This window comes from Pelecanus crispus, chromosome 2, assembly GCF_030463565.1.
Source record: "Pelecanus crispus isolate bPelCri1 chromosome 2, bPelCri1.pri, whole genome shotgun sequence".
In the NCBI taxonomy this organism is placed as follows: Eukaryota; Metazoa; Chordata; class Aves; order Pelecaniformes; family Pelecanidae; genus Pelecanus; species Pelecanus crispus.
In genome coordinates this window covers 89,748,808-89,771,606 of record NC_134644.1, presented here as the reverse complement: position 1 = coordinate 89,771,606, position 22,799 = coordinate 89,748,808, and the positions used below count along the sequence as shown (strand labels likewise).

General features: G+C 36.5%; 1 protein-coding gene across 3 annotated transcripts in view; it reads right to left on the bottom strand.

Annotated features, from left to right (window-relative positions):
• Window positions 1–22,799, bottom strand: part of CDH18 (cadherin 18) — a 193,610-nt gene that overhangs the window by 9,250 nt on the left and 161,561 nt on the right. For all 3 annotated transcript variants that reach the window (XM_075706161.1, XM_075706162.1, XM_075706163.1), the window contains 2 exons: window positions 14,048–14,169; window positions 7,441–7,558 (listed from right to left, as the gene is read on the bottom strand). In XM_075706161.1, coding sequence (XP_075562276.1) covers window positions 7,441–7,558; window positions 14,048–14,169 — 240 coding nt within the window. The remainder of the gene's footprint in view (window positions 1–7,440; window positions 7,559–14,047; window positions 14,170–22,799) is intronic.

Genomic DNA, 22,799 nt, shown 5'->3' with positions numbered 1-22,799 from the left:
TTCTGTAACACCATACACAATTCAAAGAATTCTCAAAGAAACAATGTAAAGCTTTTCCGTCAATGCAATTTCACAAATCTGAACACAAATAAAAAGTATAATCATAATCTTTTGGTCACCGGCATGGAAATTTTCTGCTCCCAATATCGTCAGAGGTGGTAATTCTCACTATTACTCTCAGTGTGTACACATAAATAAAATACTGGAAAATAACTCAGTTCTCATATACTATTCTTCCTCATTAAATCTTTTAGAATATTTTACAATTAGAACTCTAACATTTTTACAGAGAAGGAAACTGCATCTAAGAACTGATTTTCTGAAGGTCACTGAGAATCAAGGGTAGTGGAAAATCACCAAGGCTAATGACATTGGCATAATACTCATGTTCTAGTCAGAGCTCTATTCTTGAGGACAATCGTATGTAAAGGTATGCCAGCAAAATTAATAGATAATAAAAGCTTAGCCAAACTGCAGTACCAACTGCATCCTGACAGCTATTCTGATGTTCTAAGCTTCCACGTTTTAATTGTTTACATGCCTTATCAAAAACTATTGGAGGATCCACTGAGAGGGGAACTAGAAAGACAGCAACTTTTAAGAGAAGGATCTTGACATGAAACAAAAAAAATCCCACAAACTGTGAAAGCTAAAGGCAGCCAAGTATGAAAACAGATGCTGATGACCTAGCAAAATGTTTACAGAGGGTGAAAAAAAAAAGTTGTATCAACAAGTTAGTTTGAAAGGGAGAAGGGGGGATCATGGCTTAAGAAATTCCTTTGATACCTGGAAACATACAGCAGATAGACAGGGAAGACAAGTGTATAGGATAGCAGCAACAGCACTAGGATGATGAGAACTACAGATCTGATTCTTTTAGGCTTGCAAGGAAAGACCTCTTTATTTCAATAGATTTAAACTGTGAACTTCACCCCTGAGAAGCATAAGAACCAGGACTTGCTGGACATGAAAGGTCTGGCTGCTAGGGGAAATTAGTAACTCCAACACAGGGAAAGAAAGATTTATCTGATTCGTTGTGGTGCGCATTGCCCCATTTCATGATCTAAACTTTCTCGCATTTCTGCTATGCTTTGCAAACATGGCAATTAGAACTGAAGATTCATCTCAAGTGGATTTGAAGTTACACATGGGAAATTCTGCATGGCTCCAACGCAGCAGCTCTTCACACTCTGAAGACGTGGTAGTTTATTAAGCCAGACTGCACACTGTATACAAGGCTGTTATCACACTCCTCTTTCCATCATCTCTGCCTTTTTACATTGAGCTTCTGAACTAACAAACGAAAGGAGGGCACAGGAAAATCAAGGAAGCTGAGACACAATGATTACACCATGGAAGGTGACTACTGGAGCACTCTGGAGGATACTCAGTTATTATTCACAATTTGAGAATTTTTTTCACACATTATACATTACCGGCAGGCGCAAGAGAAATGGAAGTAAAAAAATAGAGTAAAAACCTGTTTATAGCTTAAGGTGTGTTTTAATTTTCAGCTCTGCTTATACCAGCAGTTCAACTTCCATAAATTTTCTGAGAAGTCATAACTAATTAAAACCAAAACAAAATATATTGCAATGATTTGCATTTCTTATATTTCTAAAGTCAGAACAGTTAATTTGTTTATGTGGGACTATATTGATAGGCATTTCTGTTTCATTTCTTTACTGATAAATATTTTTTTCTTTTATGCTGGTTTCAAAGCTATTGCCAATGGATTTCCTTTCTAGTTCACTGGGTAGCAAAAATGAAAAGCAACATAGCAGAGTTTTTGGGCCTGAAACATAGTTATTTGCTTATGGGTTGGTTTATGAAACACCAACAGGTAGCAGCATTGAAAATAAATGTATGAAGAACCTATACACTATGTACTAACTTACCCACCCAATCAATCTTAGATCCAATTTTTTAAAATAAAAAAAAAATCAAAGAAATTCACAGGCCTGCGGAAGAAACATGTCTCCCTCTGTGGTAGCTAGTCCTGGTTTTCTGTCCTTTGTACTCATGGTAGAATTCCTCTTTTACTTTCGTATGTTGATTCTGTGATAATACCTGCTCAGGCATTCAACCTGTTTACAGGACTGTGCTGTGGACTGTGCTTAGAGTCACCATGTATAATGCTAATTTTGCACTTTCTCAGATATCATTTGTCTCAAGTTACAACTTGTCTTCTTTACAGGATGATATTCCATGGAAAGGCAGTAGTAACTTGCAATACTACGTAACCAGAGCGAGCATGCCACTTTGAGGCAAATGAAGGCAGGAACTATGTAGCTGTTTCCTGCTTGCACTGGGTTGCAAAGTGGGGGTTTCAACCTGACCTCTTTTAATGCCACTTCAGACAATCTAGAGCAACTAAGACATGATCTGGTATCTGGAATGCTTATTTGCAACTTCAAAGCCCTGAAGTCAGTTCATTGGCCTGCCAGAGACTTCTTGTGCAATACAGCTGGAGATATCAATTTTGCACATATCAGGGAAGAGAGATAAACAGAAACTTCTTCAAGGGAATTCACGCTGGGGTTGGATTAATTACTCTCTGGATGTTGTTCTCTTCCTAATAACAGCAATGCCAAGTGAAACTGAACTTTTTTTTTACTTATTTTTGATCTGTAACACAGGAAAAATGTTAATTTGCATCACAGGCATGGGTGGATGAATACATTACAAATTTCATCTTATATAGATGCCATTGAACTCAATGTGCTCCAGATTTTATACAAAAGCAGGTCTCTACTTCTGTGGGTATTAAAGTCTCTTGTGCCATAACATTAAGAAAAAGGAATCTCCAAAGGGATAGTATCAAAAAATGGCCTACCTTAGTTCCAAATCCAGAATATTCTCCATCACTGGGCAATTTTCAAAAGGCCAGATCTTTGAGAAAAGTGGGCAGAGGGGAAAAATAAAACTGCAAATGCTTTTGTGAAATGAAACTTCTGTCCTGAAGAAATAAAAGGAGGGGAGAACAAATGCTAAGCATTCTCTAGGGAGTTGTTCTTCCTTGAAAGTAAGGTAAACTTTGTCTACTTTCAGAAGTTGGCAGTCTAAATTTATTAAGGCAAGAGAATGTACAAATCTTATTGGCAGTGTTGAGTGAATGTGCACAGTCTCTGTACAAACCCTTATTGTCCAGGAAATTAACAATTCCCCTTGGAGCATCCATGGTAGACTGTATATCTTGTGAAAAAAATACCACCAGCAAAAGTGCTTTACAGTGCATAAAATTCATAAATGTTCTTTTGCACCTAAGTGAACTGTCCTCTGGGGGTTCAATCTTTCGCCAGCTCACTGAAAAGTGTGGTGTAACCTCTGAAAAAGGTCTTTAATACGTTAAAAATATAGGCAGAGAGAGGGAATGAATTTTTTAAACTCAGAGAAAGAGAGACTATGCAAGTGTGTGTCTTATATATTAATGGTTGGGGATATCATAACAATAACATATGCTCACATGCATCTTCCATCAAAATAACAAATTTTGACAAATAAATCAACCATTCTTTAAGCATCTGCAAAAATATTATGATTCTTTCAGGATAAAAATGTATAATTTTAAAATTCAGTACTTAGAAACATCTCTATTCTGAAGACGCTCTTTCATCTTTCCTCCGATTCCCCAACAGAAGGTGCTTTTAATCTCATATTGCCCTGGCAAATTTTAAACAGGACATCCAAAAGCAGATATTTCTCATTAAGCAAAAAGTGTAAATTTAAGACATTGCACACAAGTGAAAAAAGCATTTCAAAATTATCTCTGCTAACATCCTAAAAAACAAAGTGAGAAGAACATGGACAACAATAAACTGAGTTATATAGCATCTGAACTGCAACGTAAAAACACCTCCAGATTAAAAAAGTATTTGGCTGCTCAGGTTCTAATAGAATTTGCAACATTTTTCTGGACAGAATATATTGTAAACAGCCCTGTTTTCATCAAAAAGTCTTCATAAGTACAATTCTCAAACAAACAAAAAGGCATATTCCCTGGGTTTGCTTTCCAAAATTGTGGGAAATGATTACCAACTTAATGCGTTTTCTTTATATAGCAAAGAAATTCTATTGCAGCTCTTGTTCTGTCCTGCTTACATGTGTACAAATACTGCATCATTTTGTTGGCTGTCCTCTTGTTCTTGCTCTTCAGCCTTTATTCTCTCTGAAGAGTACTTTCTCAGTGTATAAAACATTTCAAATAGCAGCAAAGAATCTACTGTGGCTTAAGAATCCAGTCAGTAGGGAAAAAGGTATCATGTTCTGTCTTTTCCATTTTTTCTTTAAAATGAAAATTGTAAACACCAACAGAATCCAGAAGGTGATCCAAGCAACTCTTAGGTTCTGCTGGACTGCATATTTGGCATAGCCCTGAGGCTGTCTCCTGGCCCACATTTCCCTGAGGATTTTAAGCTCTGCATTATGAGGGTGCATATTCAAAGGCTGGAGCTTTAACATTGTGGGTTGTTATGGAGTAAAGGTGCAAGTTCAGACCCAAGAGATAAAAGTTTAACTGGTCATATGATCAATTATCTGGACTGATGCGTTAATATCTATTTCCTCTGCTGAAGCCATGGAATATTATTGAGCTGAATCATACACATGCTGGGATCATATATTGCTGCAGCCTATACCCGTAGGTAGGGACAAACTATGAAATCTTATGCTCGTGCAAGTCCTCTAGATTTCAGTCAAAGTGCATAGATATAAGTGTTAATATTTAAAGATCCAATTCAGTGCTGTAGAGTCTTTTGGTCTTGTAGCTCTACTAATGATAATGGAGTAGGGGAACATTCATTCAATATCGTATTGGGGCTCAAAGAGCAGAATTCTTTTGTTCAGGGTTATGAAAACAAGGGAAGAAAATGTCTACTGAGATTTTTGTGAAATGAAGCCTTTCTCCGGAAGAAATAAAAGGAGAGGATGACTGGATCTAAAGATGACTGCAAGAGAAATATAGCTTTGCAGTGATAGATACAGCTACCACTGGCTACCACTTTCAATGTGACACTGAGTTTTTGTTTTTTATCATTCTGCAAAACACTATCGAAAATTCCCTTAAGGCAACTGATGCAGTTTTTTTCTTTAAAAAAACGTATCAGAACAAACAAATAAAACCCTCCAAGAATGCCAGCCTTTACAGAATTATCAAATCCAGAGGTAAAAATAGCAGCAATCGTGTTAAGAGCATTTTGATTCTTTTTAACAGCTGATGCTCAATAACATGAGTTTTCAAAAGTGCAAACTTGTCACAGACATAAGAAAAGCCTCTTCTGTCCACCATGTCTCAGCTATTTCCTAGAACAGAAAGCAACAGAAATTCAATTTCTGAATAGGAATAGGTGATAATTATGAAAGTTATGAATGCTAGATAACTGGATACTGTGAATGCACTTTATAAGTTTTTCACTGATATTTTACATACAGATTATATGACAAAGAAAAGGTCCCAATAAAGGGCAGTGTTTAAACAGTACAATCAGAGGGTCATGTGCTGAGCAAAACAGTGACAATGCTTTTGTTTTTAAGATAAATTTCTTGTTATGAATTGAGTTAAAGTGTCATTGTGTTAATTATATGGGCAAATTGGAAATTGCATTTCTGGATTCTCTGTACATGTAGAATTTTTATGTGAGATGCTACGGGAAGTGCATACTGACTTTTTGTATCTCCTTAGGTGAAATAAAAACATAATGCACAACAGGCCTTTACCTTAAAGGACACTTTTTCCAGTTCCTTTCTCTACTTCCCCCTGCCAAATCCAACTTTAGGATAGTCCAAGCACTGCCTTCTGCTGTTGTTGCTAAAGTCATTGCTTGCTGCTCTTGGGGAGGTAACAAGAAAGCAGCAAATACTTACTGCTGTATGCTTATATCCAAAGCGTGACACTGCCGTATTAGAGATTTATGAGAAGTTCTCAACCTCTTATAAATCTGTGTAGGTAAATAACTTCGGTTGACATGCTGTCCTTAAAGTATAACACAACATTTTCCACTGGTAATAAACATATATAATACAGTTCCCAATTAAAATATATTCAAAACCATAAAATGCCTTCTTCATCATGAACCACTATTTTAATAGAGTTAGTCAAAAGCACGTCTTGATGTAAGTATCTTGTACTGAAATGAACATGGCCATGGTCTCCCATATAAGATCACAGTCAGGTACTCAATGAGTTTATTTGAATCTTAGACTCAAATACGAAAATACACAACAGTATGCTTCCTTTATTTCAGGAACAATCCTCTGGCCTTTGCTATAATCTGATAGGGCTGGAGTCATCACTTAAGGAATATTTAATGTATGGATTAGTCCTTCAAATATTCTTAGTTTTTTAATATTGATAGATATTGGATTGATCCTTTTTGGAACCAGAATATGAGGGCCATGAATCTAGTCTGAACAAATAGAATGACTTGATCTTTTTTTCTGCTGTAAGTATAGCTAAACTTTGGAACAGATTCTTTAGGAAGATTATGCAGTCTCCTTCCCTGAAAGGTTTTACAAACAGATAAAAAATACCTGTAAAGGATAGTTTAAACATCACTGTATGTGCCATATGTACTAATGATGGAGTTAATGCTTCTCAGTCATTACAGATGAGTAGTGATCTGTAAGATCTCAGAAGGTATTCCATGGCACTACTGCAAAAATATAACTGTAAAATAAAGCCAAACCTCCCCACACTTCCACACACGCATAAAAACAAAACCACACAATACACACATACACAAAAGCTCAAGAGGAAAGCTACAGACAAGCATTTAAAGTTTACTTTAATTTTCATCAGGTTGCAAAAAGAAAACCATGAGGCAACACTCAACAAATAGTAAGGCTGATTCTGGTTTTTTTTTGGAAAGGCTGGATGGTTCCTTGATTCAAGAAATGTTCAGAAACCCTTGGTTGGGTGACTCTGAAGGCCCTTTTCATTCTGGGCCTATCTGCTATGAATTTCTGACAGTCTTTTTAGGCACACTTTGCTAGGAAGGGCATGAAGTGATAGACTATCATCCAGGAAGCCCTGAAGGACTGGCTCTTGGTATCATATCCGTAAAAGTAAGAATGAATTCAACATTTATTTTCTCCTTTAAGCAACAACCGGCAATAACCTTGACAGTACCCACTCAACGCTATTCACCCAGAAATAGACCAAATTGCCAATGTCTGTTTCATTAATCCACTTTTTAAAAACATTCCTGAAGGTATGAAGTATAAATGCTAAAATAAAACAGAATATAAAAATAAAATGTAGTATCTGACTATTCATAGTTTGCAATATGTTGTGTACACCATGTCCTTGATATCAGCCAGTTCAGTGATGACAGATTACAGTTCTCCCCTTCTGTCAAGAAACGCATGGAAATTGTTCTGTTCAGTGAGACATCCCGGACAAAACAGAGATCCATTTCTTTGAGATTTATGTGTTTGATTTACCTTCATTGTCCCTTAGAGTAAAGTTGGGATTCAAAGAAAGCCCTTCATCAAGGGAAAAATGGAATCTTGCCCCATTTGCCGAGTAATCTTTGTCAGCTGCCGTGATAGTCTGAATTACCTGAAATAAAAATTAACAGTGAATGTGTTGAAATTTGAACTTGACCCAAATAGTACCTGACCTCAGCAGGATGCTCACACTTAGTTTATTTTAATTTTCTACTTGAGTGCTGCTAAATTCAGCCGATGAAATGACTGGACCATTAGCTTGATATCTCTAGCATGAAATATTTTAGGAACCACACTTCAGAGCTAGATACAAGCATCTAAAGCATCTATACTTTCTGACATTCTGATGCAGTCAGGATCTGGTAGAGAGATTTTCACCATCTGCATTGCATCCTGGTGGCTTTCAGAATGTTCAGAACAAACATCTGTTTTTATGGAGCAAAAGTTCAGGCTGAACCAGGATGGTCTATGTGGATCATCATCTGCTTGCCATCCCAGTAATTAGATGCACTTCAATATTAGTTCAGAAAAATAATTTATCCAAAATTTTAAAATAGTTTAACCCAAAGTTTAAAATAGTTTAACCAAAAATGGCAGGTATATAATACCAGCTGTTTAAAATTCCTGTTAAGGATCAGTTTTGAATTGCTGGAGAACGGAATAGGAAGAACAGCAGCTACTCCTGGTTTTAGTTTGGCTCGCCCAAAGGGAACAGAATTGGATGTGGCAACCATGTATGGGAGAGGTATTTTTGAAAGGTAGGAGCTTTGCCTTCAAAAACCCTGGTGGTTTTTAAAATTTACTTTCAACTAAAACTGAGATAAGCTTTTGGAATGTGTGACCAAGCAATATTTCTACCTCTGCTTTCATTTTCATGCTGGGTCTGGAAGCTCAAGTGCTAAAGTAGAATTTAATAAAAGTTGTTCTTGTGATATGGGCAGTGAAGCCTACACAGACCGCTGCACAGCGCTGATAGATATCCTGAGGGAAATGTAAAAGGGGGAGGGAAAAGTGCTCTTTTCATGAGAATTTTTCTGTTCAGTGTTCAGCTTTAGTCTGTCTGGACTGAACCTGAAGCATAAACAGTGCGGGCTCAAGTGGTTTGGTGTGTTTTAAAACTAAAAGACAACACACAGTTCTCTACCTCCATTCACGTAAGAGAAGCAAAACAAATACACTTTAAAGCCAATCGAGTACAATGCTTACTCCATTGACTATATACAATACAGTACGTTATATTGACTATACACACCTGAGACAATTAACAATACTGACGATAATTGCTGAGAATATTTTAAAAGTTTTTTCTAATACTTTTTTGCTGAACTGTAGCAGAATAAGATCAATCTGAAACATCTATAATCACGCAGTTTACCAAAGTCATGGCAATATTGGTGAAAAAGTTTGGCAAAAGCTAATTGTTCTCTATTGAATTTTGCAAAGGTGGTATATCTGTTATTGAAACAACTACCATGTAAAACAGAAATATCAGGTTATCTAGATAGATATATTTAGTTAATATTGTTGAAACAGTATGAGGCAAAGAAAGACAAAAAAATGTTGATGGAAGAATATTTTCAAGAGAATCAGTTTCTGTTATCACTCAAATACTAAAAATACTGTTAAATACCATACATAGCTGTAAAAAATTCAGATAAGACCTTAAAAAATATGATTTTTTAAAATATTATTTATAAATGCTCAGTGCTGTTTATCAGTGAAATAGAAGTCATTTCACCATGAACCTTCAGCTTTTGACCGCCTAGTAGATAAACTTTCATCCTCTTGCCCTCTCTTACGTAAAACGTTCAGTGACATTTTACAGAATCTTGCTTCATGAACATACCATTTTGCAAAAAAAATACCTTTGATCAAGACCTCAGTGCCACAAGACTAGTATAAAATGCATTTTTTAAGACTAATTTTAAAACTCAACAAAATATATTGTCTACATTCCCTGACTTCACCCATGGAAATTCAAGTGTCCCCTCAATTCACCAATGTATGTAAAACATACAGCACTAGATGGTATAGAAATCATGCTTTTCCATGTGGAAAATAGACATTGTATGTGTGATAGCACAGATCAAGATATTTTTGACAGAATTGTTTTTAAACAGAAAGTTCACGATCTTTCAGAGGAGGCTCTTGCTTTCTGAGAAAAACATTTCTAAGACATTCATTCAGAGGTGAGGAACAAAAGTGTGTGTCCTCTTGACACCCAAATGTACTGTTAACCTTTTTCTAATTAATAAGCCAATTAATTAATGGCCTATTAGCAGACATTAACATGCACGTTAGCAAAGCTGATTAAAATAAAAATGTAGACACAGAACCTCAGCTGCTGTAAAGCTCACTTGACAGCACTGAAGTGATGAAACTGAAGGGTTATGCTATTTTTTTAAAGGCAAGACTTGGCGAGAAAAGAAAGAATTTTAAGAACGGAAGAGAACTAATTGAAGAGGATAGAGAGCAGGTGCTAAATTCTACTCAGATCTTTTTCAGAACTGAATCAATAAACAAGTAAATATACACACAACGAACTTATAGAAGAGGTGTTCCTTGCCAGCTAACATTGATTTCCTTTGGCTATTAGAAATAACAGCATGCAGAGTGAGATAGCTCATGTTGGCAGCACAATATTTATACACCCTGATTCTGAAAGAGTTCTTTGTGTGTGTATGTGTGTGTGCGTGCATGCACACGTGCACACATACACACACCTGTGCGCTAATTTACAGTGATGGATAGTGTCAGGCAAATTACATTTCACTGTTGTCACAACTTTTTCTGTTATTCCTCTGAAAAGCACCCCGAAAAAAGGTAATCTTTGGAGAGCTATAGCGAATATGACTAGCAGACCTAGTCAGATATTTTAACAGGTTCATACTCTGCCAGGACAAACACTGAATTTGGAAACATTCAGAAAACTGTCAATGCTTCACTCCTTCACTTTCCCAAACAAAGCATTTAAACTTTTTTTTACCACACTATTTGCTCCCATTGTCTTAAAAATAATAAAACAAGTTGCATTTGAAGCAAAGGAAACTTTCATTGTAAGTTCACTTTGCGGATGATTGCAAAATTTCATTTTCCTATCTTGGCTAAATTTCACAATCGTTCACAAAATCGCTATATTTCCAGAAGTCAGAATTCTCCAAGTCTGGGTACCATCTAAGATCAAATCACAGCTGCTTTATCTACTTTAATATATAATATCTACCAGGCTTCACCTGGAAGCCTTTGGAGATACTTAGTTTATCTCTTCAACAAGGTGACTGCTAAGGGAGTAAAGCTGTCACTTCAGTGTGGAAATGATCATCTTCTCGCAAGCATTTTCTGTTTGAGATGCCTTAGGGGGGTGCATTTAAGCACTTAAGTCCTTAAGTTTTATTGGCTTTTTTGTTTGTTTTTAAAGTAAATAAATTGAGCTGTGGAAGGAAAAAGAAGCAGGAGACAGACTGTGCAATTAAATGATACTGTGACTTCTCTCCATAGAGGCTTCTTCTGAAAATAAACAAGCAAATACAAAAAGTCTGCCAATGACAAACTATTGGTTAGTTTATCTTGCACATTATAAATTCAAAATAGATGTGCTAAGGAAAGAAATAAGGACTCTTACCGGGCAGTGCAGGGCTGCAGCCCAACCTCAAAGCACTAGTTAAGCAGAAGTGCCTGGCAGTACCTGACAGAATTTGTTCTTTAGTGATAAATGAATCATTCTCACAAGATGATGGATAATGAGTAAATACTGCCTTTTCAGTGATTCAAAACTATCCAGCTGGCTTTTTAGCATATGGAACACTTGTCTTGTTCTGTAATCCTTGTTTATTTGTCCCTCCTTAATATTTGTTGAACACTCAATTTCTTTCTTAAACTAGACAGCAAGATCTTCTGAGTAAGAGCCATGCACTTTTGTGTTTTGTTTTGCTTTTGTTTTTTGTACAGTGCAATGGTATCACAATCTTTTCTGAAGCCTTGTTGGCAATGCAAATAAAAATTAGTGCATGTCACATACGTGACGGAGTTTAAGCACTCCACACTTCAATGTGTTAGTTTAAGAATACAATAGTAGGCTGATCCAGCCTTTCATATCAAACTACTGCTTCTAGAGTCCTTCATGGTAGCATTAATCTTGTGTGTTAAACTGCAATGCTACAGAGGTCAGGAGTCTTTCATGCTTGCAACAGTAGCTCAGAAAGAAATACAGCGCTGAACCCAATCAGGAGCAAATGCTGTTACAGTAAAACTTATTTTATCCTTTAAACATATCTCTCATAAATTTCCATTTGCAAAGCTACTATGGGAGAGTTAAAACTTTGCTAATAAGAAACATTAGCTACTCACCACCTACAGCAACCCCGGCAAACAGAGCATTTCTGAGCTAGCTTCACTGCATGCTTTAGCTTATTATTCATTATAACAACTATTTAACAATTATTGTTACATTATATAATTTAAAAAATATCAGAGTATGTTGAAAGCAATTGCAATTAATGTTTAAGAGATTTTATCTTCTTTTTTTAAATTAGTCTTTTACAAGTTCTAATTCTGTATCTGGCTTTATTTGAGGTTTTCAGAACATTATTTTTACTTTAATAAGCATGTTAATAAGAGATATTCAGTTGATAGACAGACATACTTAGATTTTTCAAAGGCTTTGAGTGAGGTGTCTCAATAAGAGCACCGAAGAAAACTATGCAGTCATGAGATAAGAGGGAAGGTCATTGCACAAATAATTGCTCAAAGGACAGGAAATAGGGTCTCTTCTGTACCTTGTCTATTCCACAAGGAAAGGAAGTAACAGAGATTTCCTGTTTCACACAGATTTATGCTGGGCCACTTGTTGGTCAGTGTAATAATAAATGTCTTAGAAAGAGTATGAATAATCAGCCCACCATAGACCTTCTGATACTCAGTAGCCAGGCAATACAAAGACAGGTGAAATTCATTATACATAGGTAAAAACTTCACATACATGACGATCTCTGAGTTGACCATTACTTCTAATGGTATTGGTGTTTTGGCAGGCAGTTTTTTGCATTCAGTGCTTACTAGCGGTTAAAAAGCAAAGTCATTGTTAGAAATTGCTAGGAAAGGAATAGAAAACAAAGCAGAGATCATCATATACTATGAAACATAAACTATGGTAAGAATTATAAGCCACTGCATACCTGCACCTTGAATCTTGATTCCCCATCTCAAGGTGAATAGAGAGGAATTGGAGAAAGTTTAGAGGAGGACAAGATGAATGATCAAAAGTCTAGAAGGGCTTTATCACGGCTTGTACAAATTAAGTAGGACTCTTCAGTCTGGACAAGAGATGGCTGAAGGGCAATGTGCTAGAGATTTATGAATGGCACAGTGATAATAAATAGGGATTAACTGCTCTCTCTCTCTCTCTCTTTTCCAGCACAAAAATGGGTAAATATCGATTGAAGACACCATGGGAAGTTTAGGAAAAAAAAGAAAAGAAAAAAAAAGAAGGCAGTAGGTCTTCCTGAAACATGCAATTAGACTGTAAAATTCCTTGCAGTAGCAGATATCAAAAGTTTATGTTTGTTGTAAGAAAAGCTAGACAGATTCATATGAGATGGTTATTGAAGGATTATTAAAAACTCAGGAACCACATTTGGATCAGGAAATTATCTGCAAATGATCTGAGACCAGGGAATTACTTGGGGTAAGCATCATACACCCTTGCCATGTTCTTATACTGCTCTTTAGATGTCAGCTTTTGGCCACGGTTAGAGTCAAGATACCTTTGGTCAGCCTATAATCTGATGAAGTACAGCATTTTATAGTCTCTACGTTAAAAATAGAAATATACCACTATGCATTTATGTACACTGCTTTTAAAGATTTGATGAGAAAACTGTTACTACTAATAATATATTCCTCAGGAAATACACGAGCTCAAAATTGCAACTTGCAACCTGTGTAATAATGCAAACCCAGCACTGAGTGCTGGGTAAAAGCTCAATCTATGCAAAAAAGCAAAGGCACTGGGTAAAACTTTCAAACCATGGACTGCAATGAAGTGTATCAATCACAGGAGCAGCAGCTGGAGTGTGATTCTGCTACTCAGTCTCAGTTCTGACCCTCCCCATGCTCATAGTTGTGAAAAACCCATTTGATATCTTTTCCATAATGACCCTGCACAGACAAGGGCAATCAACATGCAAAAAGTGAGGATGGCAGCCATGTTAACCAGCCAATTCACTGAGCTGTATTTGAAACCTTGCTACCATGTGGCACTTAGATGAGAGATGTTAAATATGCTTCATCCATTTTGTTCACGATAGTGACTTGTCAAATTCCATCACTTATCTGACAAGATTAAAGTTTTGCCTGTCTTTACTGAAGATAGTTTGGGTACCTTTTTGCAGCAACAACAAAGATATATTGAGCAAATTCCCAAATCTTCTCCCTTCAGCCTAATACAGTTAAAAAGGTGAATCAAATGTGAAATATGAAAATGAAATCAGAAAGAATTATATATATAAGGTGTGTTCCCTGAATCAAACTTCTTACCTATGTGGCATTAACAAATAAAGTAATTCTTCTTTCTCACTGGGAGAAAGATAACTGTGAGAGTTACCTGGCCAGGCTTTGCATTCTCACACACAACTACATCATACTCTCTGGCGAGCTCTGGAGGGTTGTCATTGACGTCCAGGATTCTAACACCAACTGGAACGTGGCTCACTAGCCCAGGATTGTCTGCAAAATACACAAGGGAGTATTAAGCCTTTTGAAATATTCAATATTCTGTGACATCCTCAATTTAAACATAGTTTCTTAACACAATAACTGGATGAGAACTAGATACAGTTGCAGAAATTTAGGTAGCAAGATACTAAAAGATGTTGTGCTGTGCTTCATTAACTGCTTTGAAAAATATTTTTTTAAAAAGTGGAAGGTATAGTATGAGTCTTAAGTCACTGTTGTATCAATAAAAATGCAAGTTACTCTGGAACTGAAGTGGGAGAAAGCTGTTGGAGTTATTGCATGCTGTCACACTGTATGTTAAGAAATGATAAATTGCTTTGTAATGAATGTGACAGTGTCATTGAATAAAATCTAATATGAAAAATATTAAAAACTTTTCCTTTTTCTTAGTCCCTTAAAGAGTTTAGGAAATAAAATACCAAATGAGAAAATATGAATGCATAGGCACTTATAAACCTTTCCCAAGCTTGAGTTCAGCTTCCTCACAAGTTATTATGCTATTACACAAAGTAGTTAATGAGTCTTGCTTTAGCAGTGACATACCCGTAAGAAAACAATGTTTAAATAAGCATGTCTTAGGCTGTGATCTGTACTTGTGTGACAGCTCACTCTCAAAAAGAGCTCACCCTCAAAAAGCACAATAAATAGACTCCTTTCAATGAGAATGCAATTTCCATGATAAAATGGGAAAAAATAGGGTTTTTTTAATCCATAATTCCTTTGTTCTTACTACTGAGTACTAAGAAAATTTTATTCTGTTGAAAGAATCATATATAAAAACTTTTTATAATTAGGTAAAATACACCTTCTGATGTCTGCATAAGTATCAATTGGTAGATAACAAACTTCATTTTAGTTTCACCAATTAAATGAATCAATAGAAGAAACCAAAGTCAATCTTTCAAACGCAACAAGATGGAATAATGGGGTCTTACAGATTGACATTTTAAAAGTGCATGTCCCTGTGTGTGCTCATGAGAAGAAAAACAAGAAACATTAGTAGTCTAAACCTCATTTGACTTGGTTATTTTGATGTTAATCCACATCACGTTTCTGTCAAAAAAGGTCATTTGTAAAATGTCTTAGATTTGTCACACATTTAATGTCCTCTGCTTAGAAATCTGAAAAACATTGATTAGACATATATTTGGATTCAAAACCACCAGTAATGTAGCCTCCCAAAGAAAGAATTTTTGAGAATGTTGAAGTTTCTTTTGACAAAGACAGAGATTTATCCTCCTCCGTTTTCACCTGGGATACTAGTCAAAGAGCCTGCGGTTCAGAAGTTCTCTTCAGATTTTTCACATTCTCTTTTTCACTAATATGTCTATGATCACCTGATGATTTTAATTCACTTTTGGAACTTAGTCAATTATCCCCATAAAATGGGAATATAAAGGAGATCAAAAAGGTCAACAGAAAAGGAACACTTAAATTAGGTAACACAGGAACCTCTATTCCCAATTAACATTAGAAGTTATAAGAACACACTCAGAAGACATTCACAGACTTGCAAATTCCATTTTCTTGCTGAAATTTTCCTTGACTGTTGGTATTTTCAATTTTACCCTGAAACTATGAATATCTTTATAACAGGTGAACTAAGGGACTGAAGTAGGCTATCTCAATTGCATTCATGCAAGACTGAGGCTTTCCATTGCTATCTAGAAAACACTTTTAGTGGAAAACTTTGAGGAATGTTAAAATGCTGGGAATATATGAAGTGATGGTGAGGAAGAATGACACTTGCCTGTTCACTAAGCAGTTGGGAGAAAGGAACCATTCATCTACCCTTACTTTTACTACTGAAGGAAGCGGTCTTCTCTCCAGGAGACCCTTTGCAGTATGAGTATTAACACAAAAAGATGTTTGATCCTTCCCTGGAGGTAGGTCATGAGATTGTGCAGAACAGCACAAGCAGTAGAGATTGAATATTTCTTCTTGCTCACTGAAATATAGCTTGCAAACTCATTTAGGTAACTTCCTTTGTCAATGTCATCAGACAATCCAATTACAAAAATCCTGTAATTACAATTACAGAACATGATATCTAGCAATAGATGATCTAGAGATGATCTACGACTCAAAGGAGCTTTGTTCTTGAGGCTTTGTTCAGGAGGCTCTCGCACATAGTTCGTCACGTATGTGAACTAGATAGTGGTATAAATTAAAGGAAGGACACAAAGCAGACACAGAGAGAGCACACAAAAGCACAGAAAGGAGACGGAAGGCAGAGATCACAGTAAAGGGTTAAGGACGAATAAATCCATTTGGGACTAGATTCATTAACTACAGTGAAGGAATTGAAGATTTTAATACTAGAGAAATCCCGAAGAAGCTTTTGCCAGAAGGCAAAAACGGTTGCGATTATCAGATAGTCATAGGATCACTGAAAAGTCTTAGTTGGAAGGTCACTGGTCCAGTCTCCAGCTCAAAGCAGGGCCATCTTCAAAGCTATAAGGGGGCATAGCACTTGTAAGAGGAAGAGAGAAAAAAAGCAGGAAGATCACAGGGCAGAGGGTACCAGAGATAGAGAACTGTTCTGGCATGTTTGGAATAGTTGCTGGGGAACAAAAATCAAACTTCTTAGTCCAATGTATGGCAAATAAATGGTAAATATTTTTGTTTCAGTACAGTGTATCAGACCTCTTTGCCCCATCTTGAATGTGTCCTCTTGTATGCCTGTCACTACTACCCAGTGTGCTCTTACTCTAGTCTGTTAAATTTGCATTATTTTCACAGAGATTTAATACAGATTCAGAGAGTTTACCTTTATTTGTTCTGCAGCTGCTTTGCAGTACAAAGAATTCATAAATACCTTACCAGTTCAAAAGAGTTCTTAATGCACAAAGTATTATTAGTATCTTTCTAGAAGCAGTTACCTCATGGGATCGTTGACATTTGCAGGCAAATTTCCATATTGACAGCCTAAGCACTACAAAATGCTAACAGGGAAAGTATTAACACCACTTACCAAAACAGTCTTGAGGTTTGCCAGATTGTGTATACTACGTAGATGTGCATGCAAGACGATAGCACAGTTTATAATGGGGGGGGGGGGGGGGGCAGCACAGAAAATGAGAATTAATTAAGAGGGGAATTACAAACTTTTTTTTCTTCTAGGTTTGGTTTTTCTGTTTTACTACAAAATTAATATAAACTCCAGTCTTTTTCAGGTGTACAACTCCCCTGTAATCTCCAAACCACTCTAATAACTGGTCCTTTTAGTGGTACATTTTTGTTAATTAGACAAATTTCTTGCAGCAGTTTGGCAGATTTCCAGTTTTAAGATAATCAGTGCTGACATATATTTCAGGCCTGCGCATTATAAAACTGCCAGATCCATTCTGTGTCCTAATAGCATTATGCCTCAAAAGTAGATTTTGAATGCTCATTGTTTTAATGGATAACTGAAGCAGAAACACTGCTCTGATTCACTTGCGTTAGGGACTTGCTTTCTTATGCTTGAGACTTTTCCCAGAATAAACAGTTCTGCCAGAATACTAAATATCTGTAAAGTCAATCAATTTCACTGAGTATCAGCCCCTCCACCAGGAAGTCCTCTGCAAACTTACAGAAGTCCCCATCAACAGCCAGTGTGAACTCTTGAATCTTCACTTCCATTAATTTCTGTGGGCAAACTTTAAAACCCCTATTTAAGAAGAAAGCTTTTTAATACAGCTACTGCTGCCTGAGACTTCCTTTTCATATGAACAAAATTCCCACAGGTTTTACGAAAATAAAGAATAACAGTCCTGACATCAACAGTCTTTTGTGGTTTTGTTTTTTGGGTTTTTTGGGGTTTTTTTTTTAAGTTAGACTTAAATAAACAGTTATTACTATGAAAGCCCAGTGAATAATTTAACCCAGAGACAGCCTGAACTAAAAAGTGGAATAATTTTACATGTGTTCATGATCTAGAACAAAAATCTTCACCCAGTTTAGGATTAGAGTGGATGACTATGCTTTTGCATCATCAACATTAAATATTGATCTTAATCAGTAAAATAACTTTTTTTCTCATTTTGACACCTTTTCAAGACCTTATGAGGCAAGCCAATGCTTAGCAAGTTCAACCAACTACCTATTCCGGTACTTTTTTAAAAAGAAGTAGAAAGCGCTCATCACACTTCTCTAATAATGATTAGTTTTGACACACTGAAGACTAAACATAGATCTAGGAAGGATAAAACATACTACAGAAACAGAACTGAAAGAATGAAAGAATGTTTAATGTCTAAATGAGAGTGGTAATATTCAGAAAATACTGGGTTTAATTCAGGATGGTGTCTATGTGATAACTAAGTTTTCTGGCAAGGAGAAAATTATGCAGAATCTAGTAAGTGTAATGTTCTATTCTGCTTTTTTGAGGTAGTGGGTACTTTTAAATATTGCTACCTGAAGTTGGCTAGAAAATATTTTATTTTTTCTTATAGCAAAATTTGACTTTTTACTGATAAACACAAACCTGAAGGCACTGATCACTTCTCTTGGATCATGCTAGCAGTGGTAGCAGTAGTAGCAACAGGAGCAATAGTAGGAATAATAGCACTGCAGCAGGCTTAAAACATTTAGCGCTCTCAAGCTGGCAACTCCCTCTGCCTTAATGCAAACAAAATTCTGCAGCTCATAGATAATGCTGGTGCTCACCTCCTCAGTAGATCAGGGCACCACAAAATATACTGGTTCTGTGGCCAGAAATGTCCATTTTGAGATTCTGGTACTGATTCACAAAGCCTTGAACAAGGAAATGTCATGTGATCCCAAAGATTGTCTCTTGTTTGGGGACCCACCTTGGTCCATGGAAGAGCCATGCCTACATCATCTTCACATGACAATGTAGGAATATCATCATACCTTTCCCCAAAGAAACAGAGGAGAAGAAAATCCATCATGCCTAGAAGCCAATGACTAAACCAAGATAAACAGGGAAATAAGCATCAAACTTGGAATTAGAAGCATCACTTCTTGAGCAGGATGGAGAACTAGCTGCCTTTCGACAACTGGGGTTTTTTTAATAGTTTAGTGTAGGCTTTCCTTATAGCATTGATAAATACATTTCAAAGAACAGCAGATTCTGTGACAAATCATATTATTGTGATTTTATGGTCCATTAGTAGGCAACTTGCCAAGGCTGAAAATAAACTCTGTATCATTAGAAGGTTTGGACAGGGTACCAGTATTCTGTCTAGCTCTCACCATTAAAAAGATACCAGATATCCTGTTTGTCACTACTCCATGAGCAAAATAGTCTTAAAACTCAGACCTTGTAGTTTTTAAAATCTACTTTAATCTGGTCCACATTTGAGGAAATACTTTTGTGGCAAATTCTGTTTTCCAAGGGAAAAATAAAATAATTGTTACCAAACCTCTTTCTGAAACTGAGCTAGCAGGCAGAATGCAAGCGAGGTTAAAGATGAAGAATGAATGTGATTTTTTTCTTGGTGGGGGCAGAGCTTAAGGTAACACTTTTACGTCTGGTTCTGTCATGTACCTATAGAGATAAACATAAGTGTAGCAAAACAATACGTAAGACAAAATTTCCCTGTATTGATGTCAAAAAAATTGAGTGAATTTCATTATTTAAGTGTACTCTGTATTGTCAAAAAAAATCAGTTTTGAAGAAAAAATTATAGACTGAAAATCACTACAAGGAAATTTTATATTTAGCGTAAGAAAAAATTCACTTCAAGGAAAAACTAAGACACAAAGCTAGCAACAAACTCACTAGAGTCCACCAGATACAGAGGGTTAGGAGATTATAACACTATAACAGCACTTCATTCCGATTTAGATTGCTTTTTTTTAGATCTTGAAAAGGGTTCCTTTTTCTAAAAATTAATTATTTGACACAAGGCATTAAATTTAATCTTGATTATGGGAAAAAGTTTAAAATGAGAAAACAAAATGTCATCAATTCTTGTTATTTTCTAATTCTTTCAATGCTCTATGCCAGGAAGACATTACTCCATAAACTTATTTCCTTCAGGCAATGCAGATATTGTTTTCATGTGTTTCAAAATAAGCAGAAATGAATTGTGTATTTTTGTCTTTTGATTTTACTTTTTGTAAAATAAATCAGCGTGCCTCTTAATAGCATTAACAGGTTTATTCTGTTTACTTTACACCTCCGCTCTGTCTTCGGTTCTCATTCTCCATATGACAATCTCATGTAGTGCTATCAGAAGAAACATTTTAATTTCCTACCAAAATCTTAGGAACGTCTTTTCTGCTGTAATGCAACCATAAAACATGACAAAGACTGCCAAATCCTTCTCATAACTTGCTGTTCACTAATGGCAATACGAGATGGCAATACCCCTGTGCACCTAAAGACAAGATATAACTGCACCCCACTCTAATTATATACTTTATCTGTTTATTTAATGTCATTAAATGTCATTGACCAGCGTGGTTAGCTCAGCTGGTTAGAGCATGGTGCTAATAACGCCAACGTCACATGTTCAATCCCTGCTCACTGCAGGGGGGTTGGGCTCGATGATCTCTCAAGGTCCCTTCCAACCCAAAGCATTCTATGATTCTATGATTATAGGACTTTCAATATTTATTCAAGATCTCAAGGAGTTTTATTTGTCACTGCTTCAAATTATTATTTGTCTCTGTGCATCCTGTTTTCCTCTGAATTGTATAACTATATCTTTCTGTTATTGTTTGTTTCTACCAAAACTTATTCATGAATAAACTGCTTATGTTATAATTAGAACATGCACTTTTGTTTTCACCCTAATTCTTGCAAGCTAACTGTTCCAAATTCTTATTCTTGTGAGCTGTCCTGCCTTTTCACCTATTTTAATTCTGAACAGGGTTTACTGGCCCTCTATGAAAATACCTCTGAAAGTTACTTCTTTGTGTAGTTTTTGTAATGACTGTATTTTCCTGGGATCCTTTCAATACTACATCACAGGGTATTGCATATTTTGTCAATGAGGTATCGCTCTAACTCAACACTTCGGTTTCTTATTCTCTGAAGCTAGTATGAGGAATATACATGGAGAAGCAAATATGGAATACATATAAATAAAAACAAATATCTTTGGTTTTTTTCCCAATATCTGATTGTGTTGGATAGCCTTGGAGATTTTTGCTTTGTTTTTAAAATCAACTGCATAATGATGTCTCTCAAATATTTTGATTTCTAACACACTGTGGTATCAAAGCTCTGTATGTGCAGTATCCTTTCATGTCATCATTTTTTACTGTCTCTAGCTAGTATTTCTTTAAGTCTGGGGGATCTGAGAGAACCTGGCAGGTACCGTAATATTTCAGTTGTCCTGTTCTCCGCAGCCTCTCCACAGCTTTACAGATTAGGAACTTCTTATGGACCCTTCAAAGATAAGTTTGTGCATTCATTGTATTCAAGTTGGTCCTTTAGGACCCAGCATTCCACATGTGGCCTCACCAGTGCTGTGCAGAGGCGAAGGGGCACCTCCCTCAGCTTTCTGCCAACACTCTTCCTCACGCAGTGCAGGGTGCAGTTGGCCTTCTTTATCACACAGGCACACCGCTGGCCCGTGTTCAACTTGCATCCACCAGGACCTCTGTGTCCCTTTTTTGAAAAGCTGCTCTCGCACCAATTGGCCCTGCATGTGTACTGGTGCATGGGATTATTCCTCTCCAGGTGCTGGACTCTGCATTTCCTATTAAAGAACTCCACAAGGTTCCTGTTCACCCATTTCTCCAGCTTGTCGAGGTCCCTCTGGATGGCAGGATGACCCTCTGGTGTATCAGCCATTACTCCAGTTTTGTGTCATTTGCAAATTGTCTAAGAGTGCACTCTGTCCCATCAACCAGGTCATTAATGAAAAGATTAAACGGTATTGCATCCAGTATCAGCCCCCAGGGGTACTCCACGAGTGACTGGCCTCCAGCTGCACTTTGGGCTGCTGTTCACAACCCTTTGAGCCTGCCATTTAAGACAATTTTCAGTCCACTTCACCGTTCATTTATCTAGCCCATACTTCAATGTGTCTCATTCTTACATGAGTTTCTCTCAATCTTCCTTAATTCTTAGCAGCTAGGGAGGTTATTTGGGAATCTGAATCACTTCCGATCATTGTGTGCTATCATTACAAAGAATTCTAATTGACAGATCCTATACCAGTGCTTAAAATAGGTCAGCCTTAACTTTTTCCACTCCCAAAGGAATAGCCATTCACTATGATTGTATTTCTTCTTTCTAAATCAGTCTTTCATCTGTTATAAAACTCTGTGCACTTGCTCTGTATTCTTCTATTTCCATTACTGTTATCAAAGACTTGGTCAAAAGCCTTTAATAGAGCTAAGCAAATTGTATCTCCTTCCTCTTTCAAATACTCTTTTATAAACTTTTTCAAAGAACTCAAACAAGCTAATGAAATGTGAATAATTCTATGTGAAACTGTGTTTTAGAATCCTATTACCATCAATCTGTAGTCCTCCCCCCTGCCCCAAACATAGTCTGTAGATCCTTCAATATAAAATACGGTATTATTTTATCATCTTTCTTATTCCCTAATACCACAAGGAGTTTTCAGGAAGTACTAGTACTGAAACAGTCAAAGCAACAGTGCCCTGGACACCAAAATCCCACTCTTCCTCACTGTATCCTGCTGTTAAAGAAC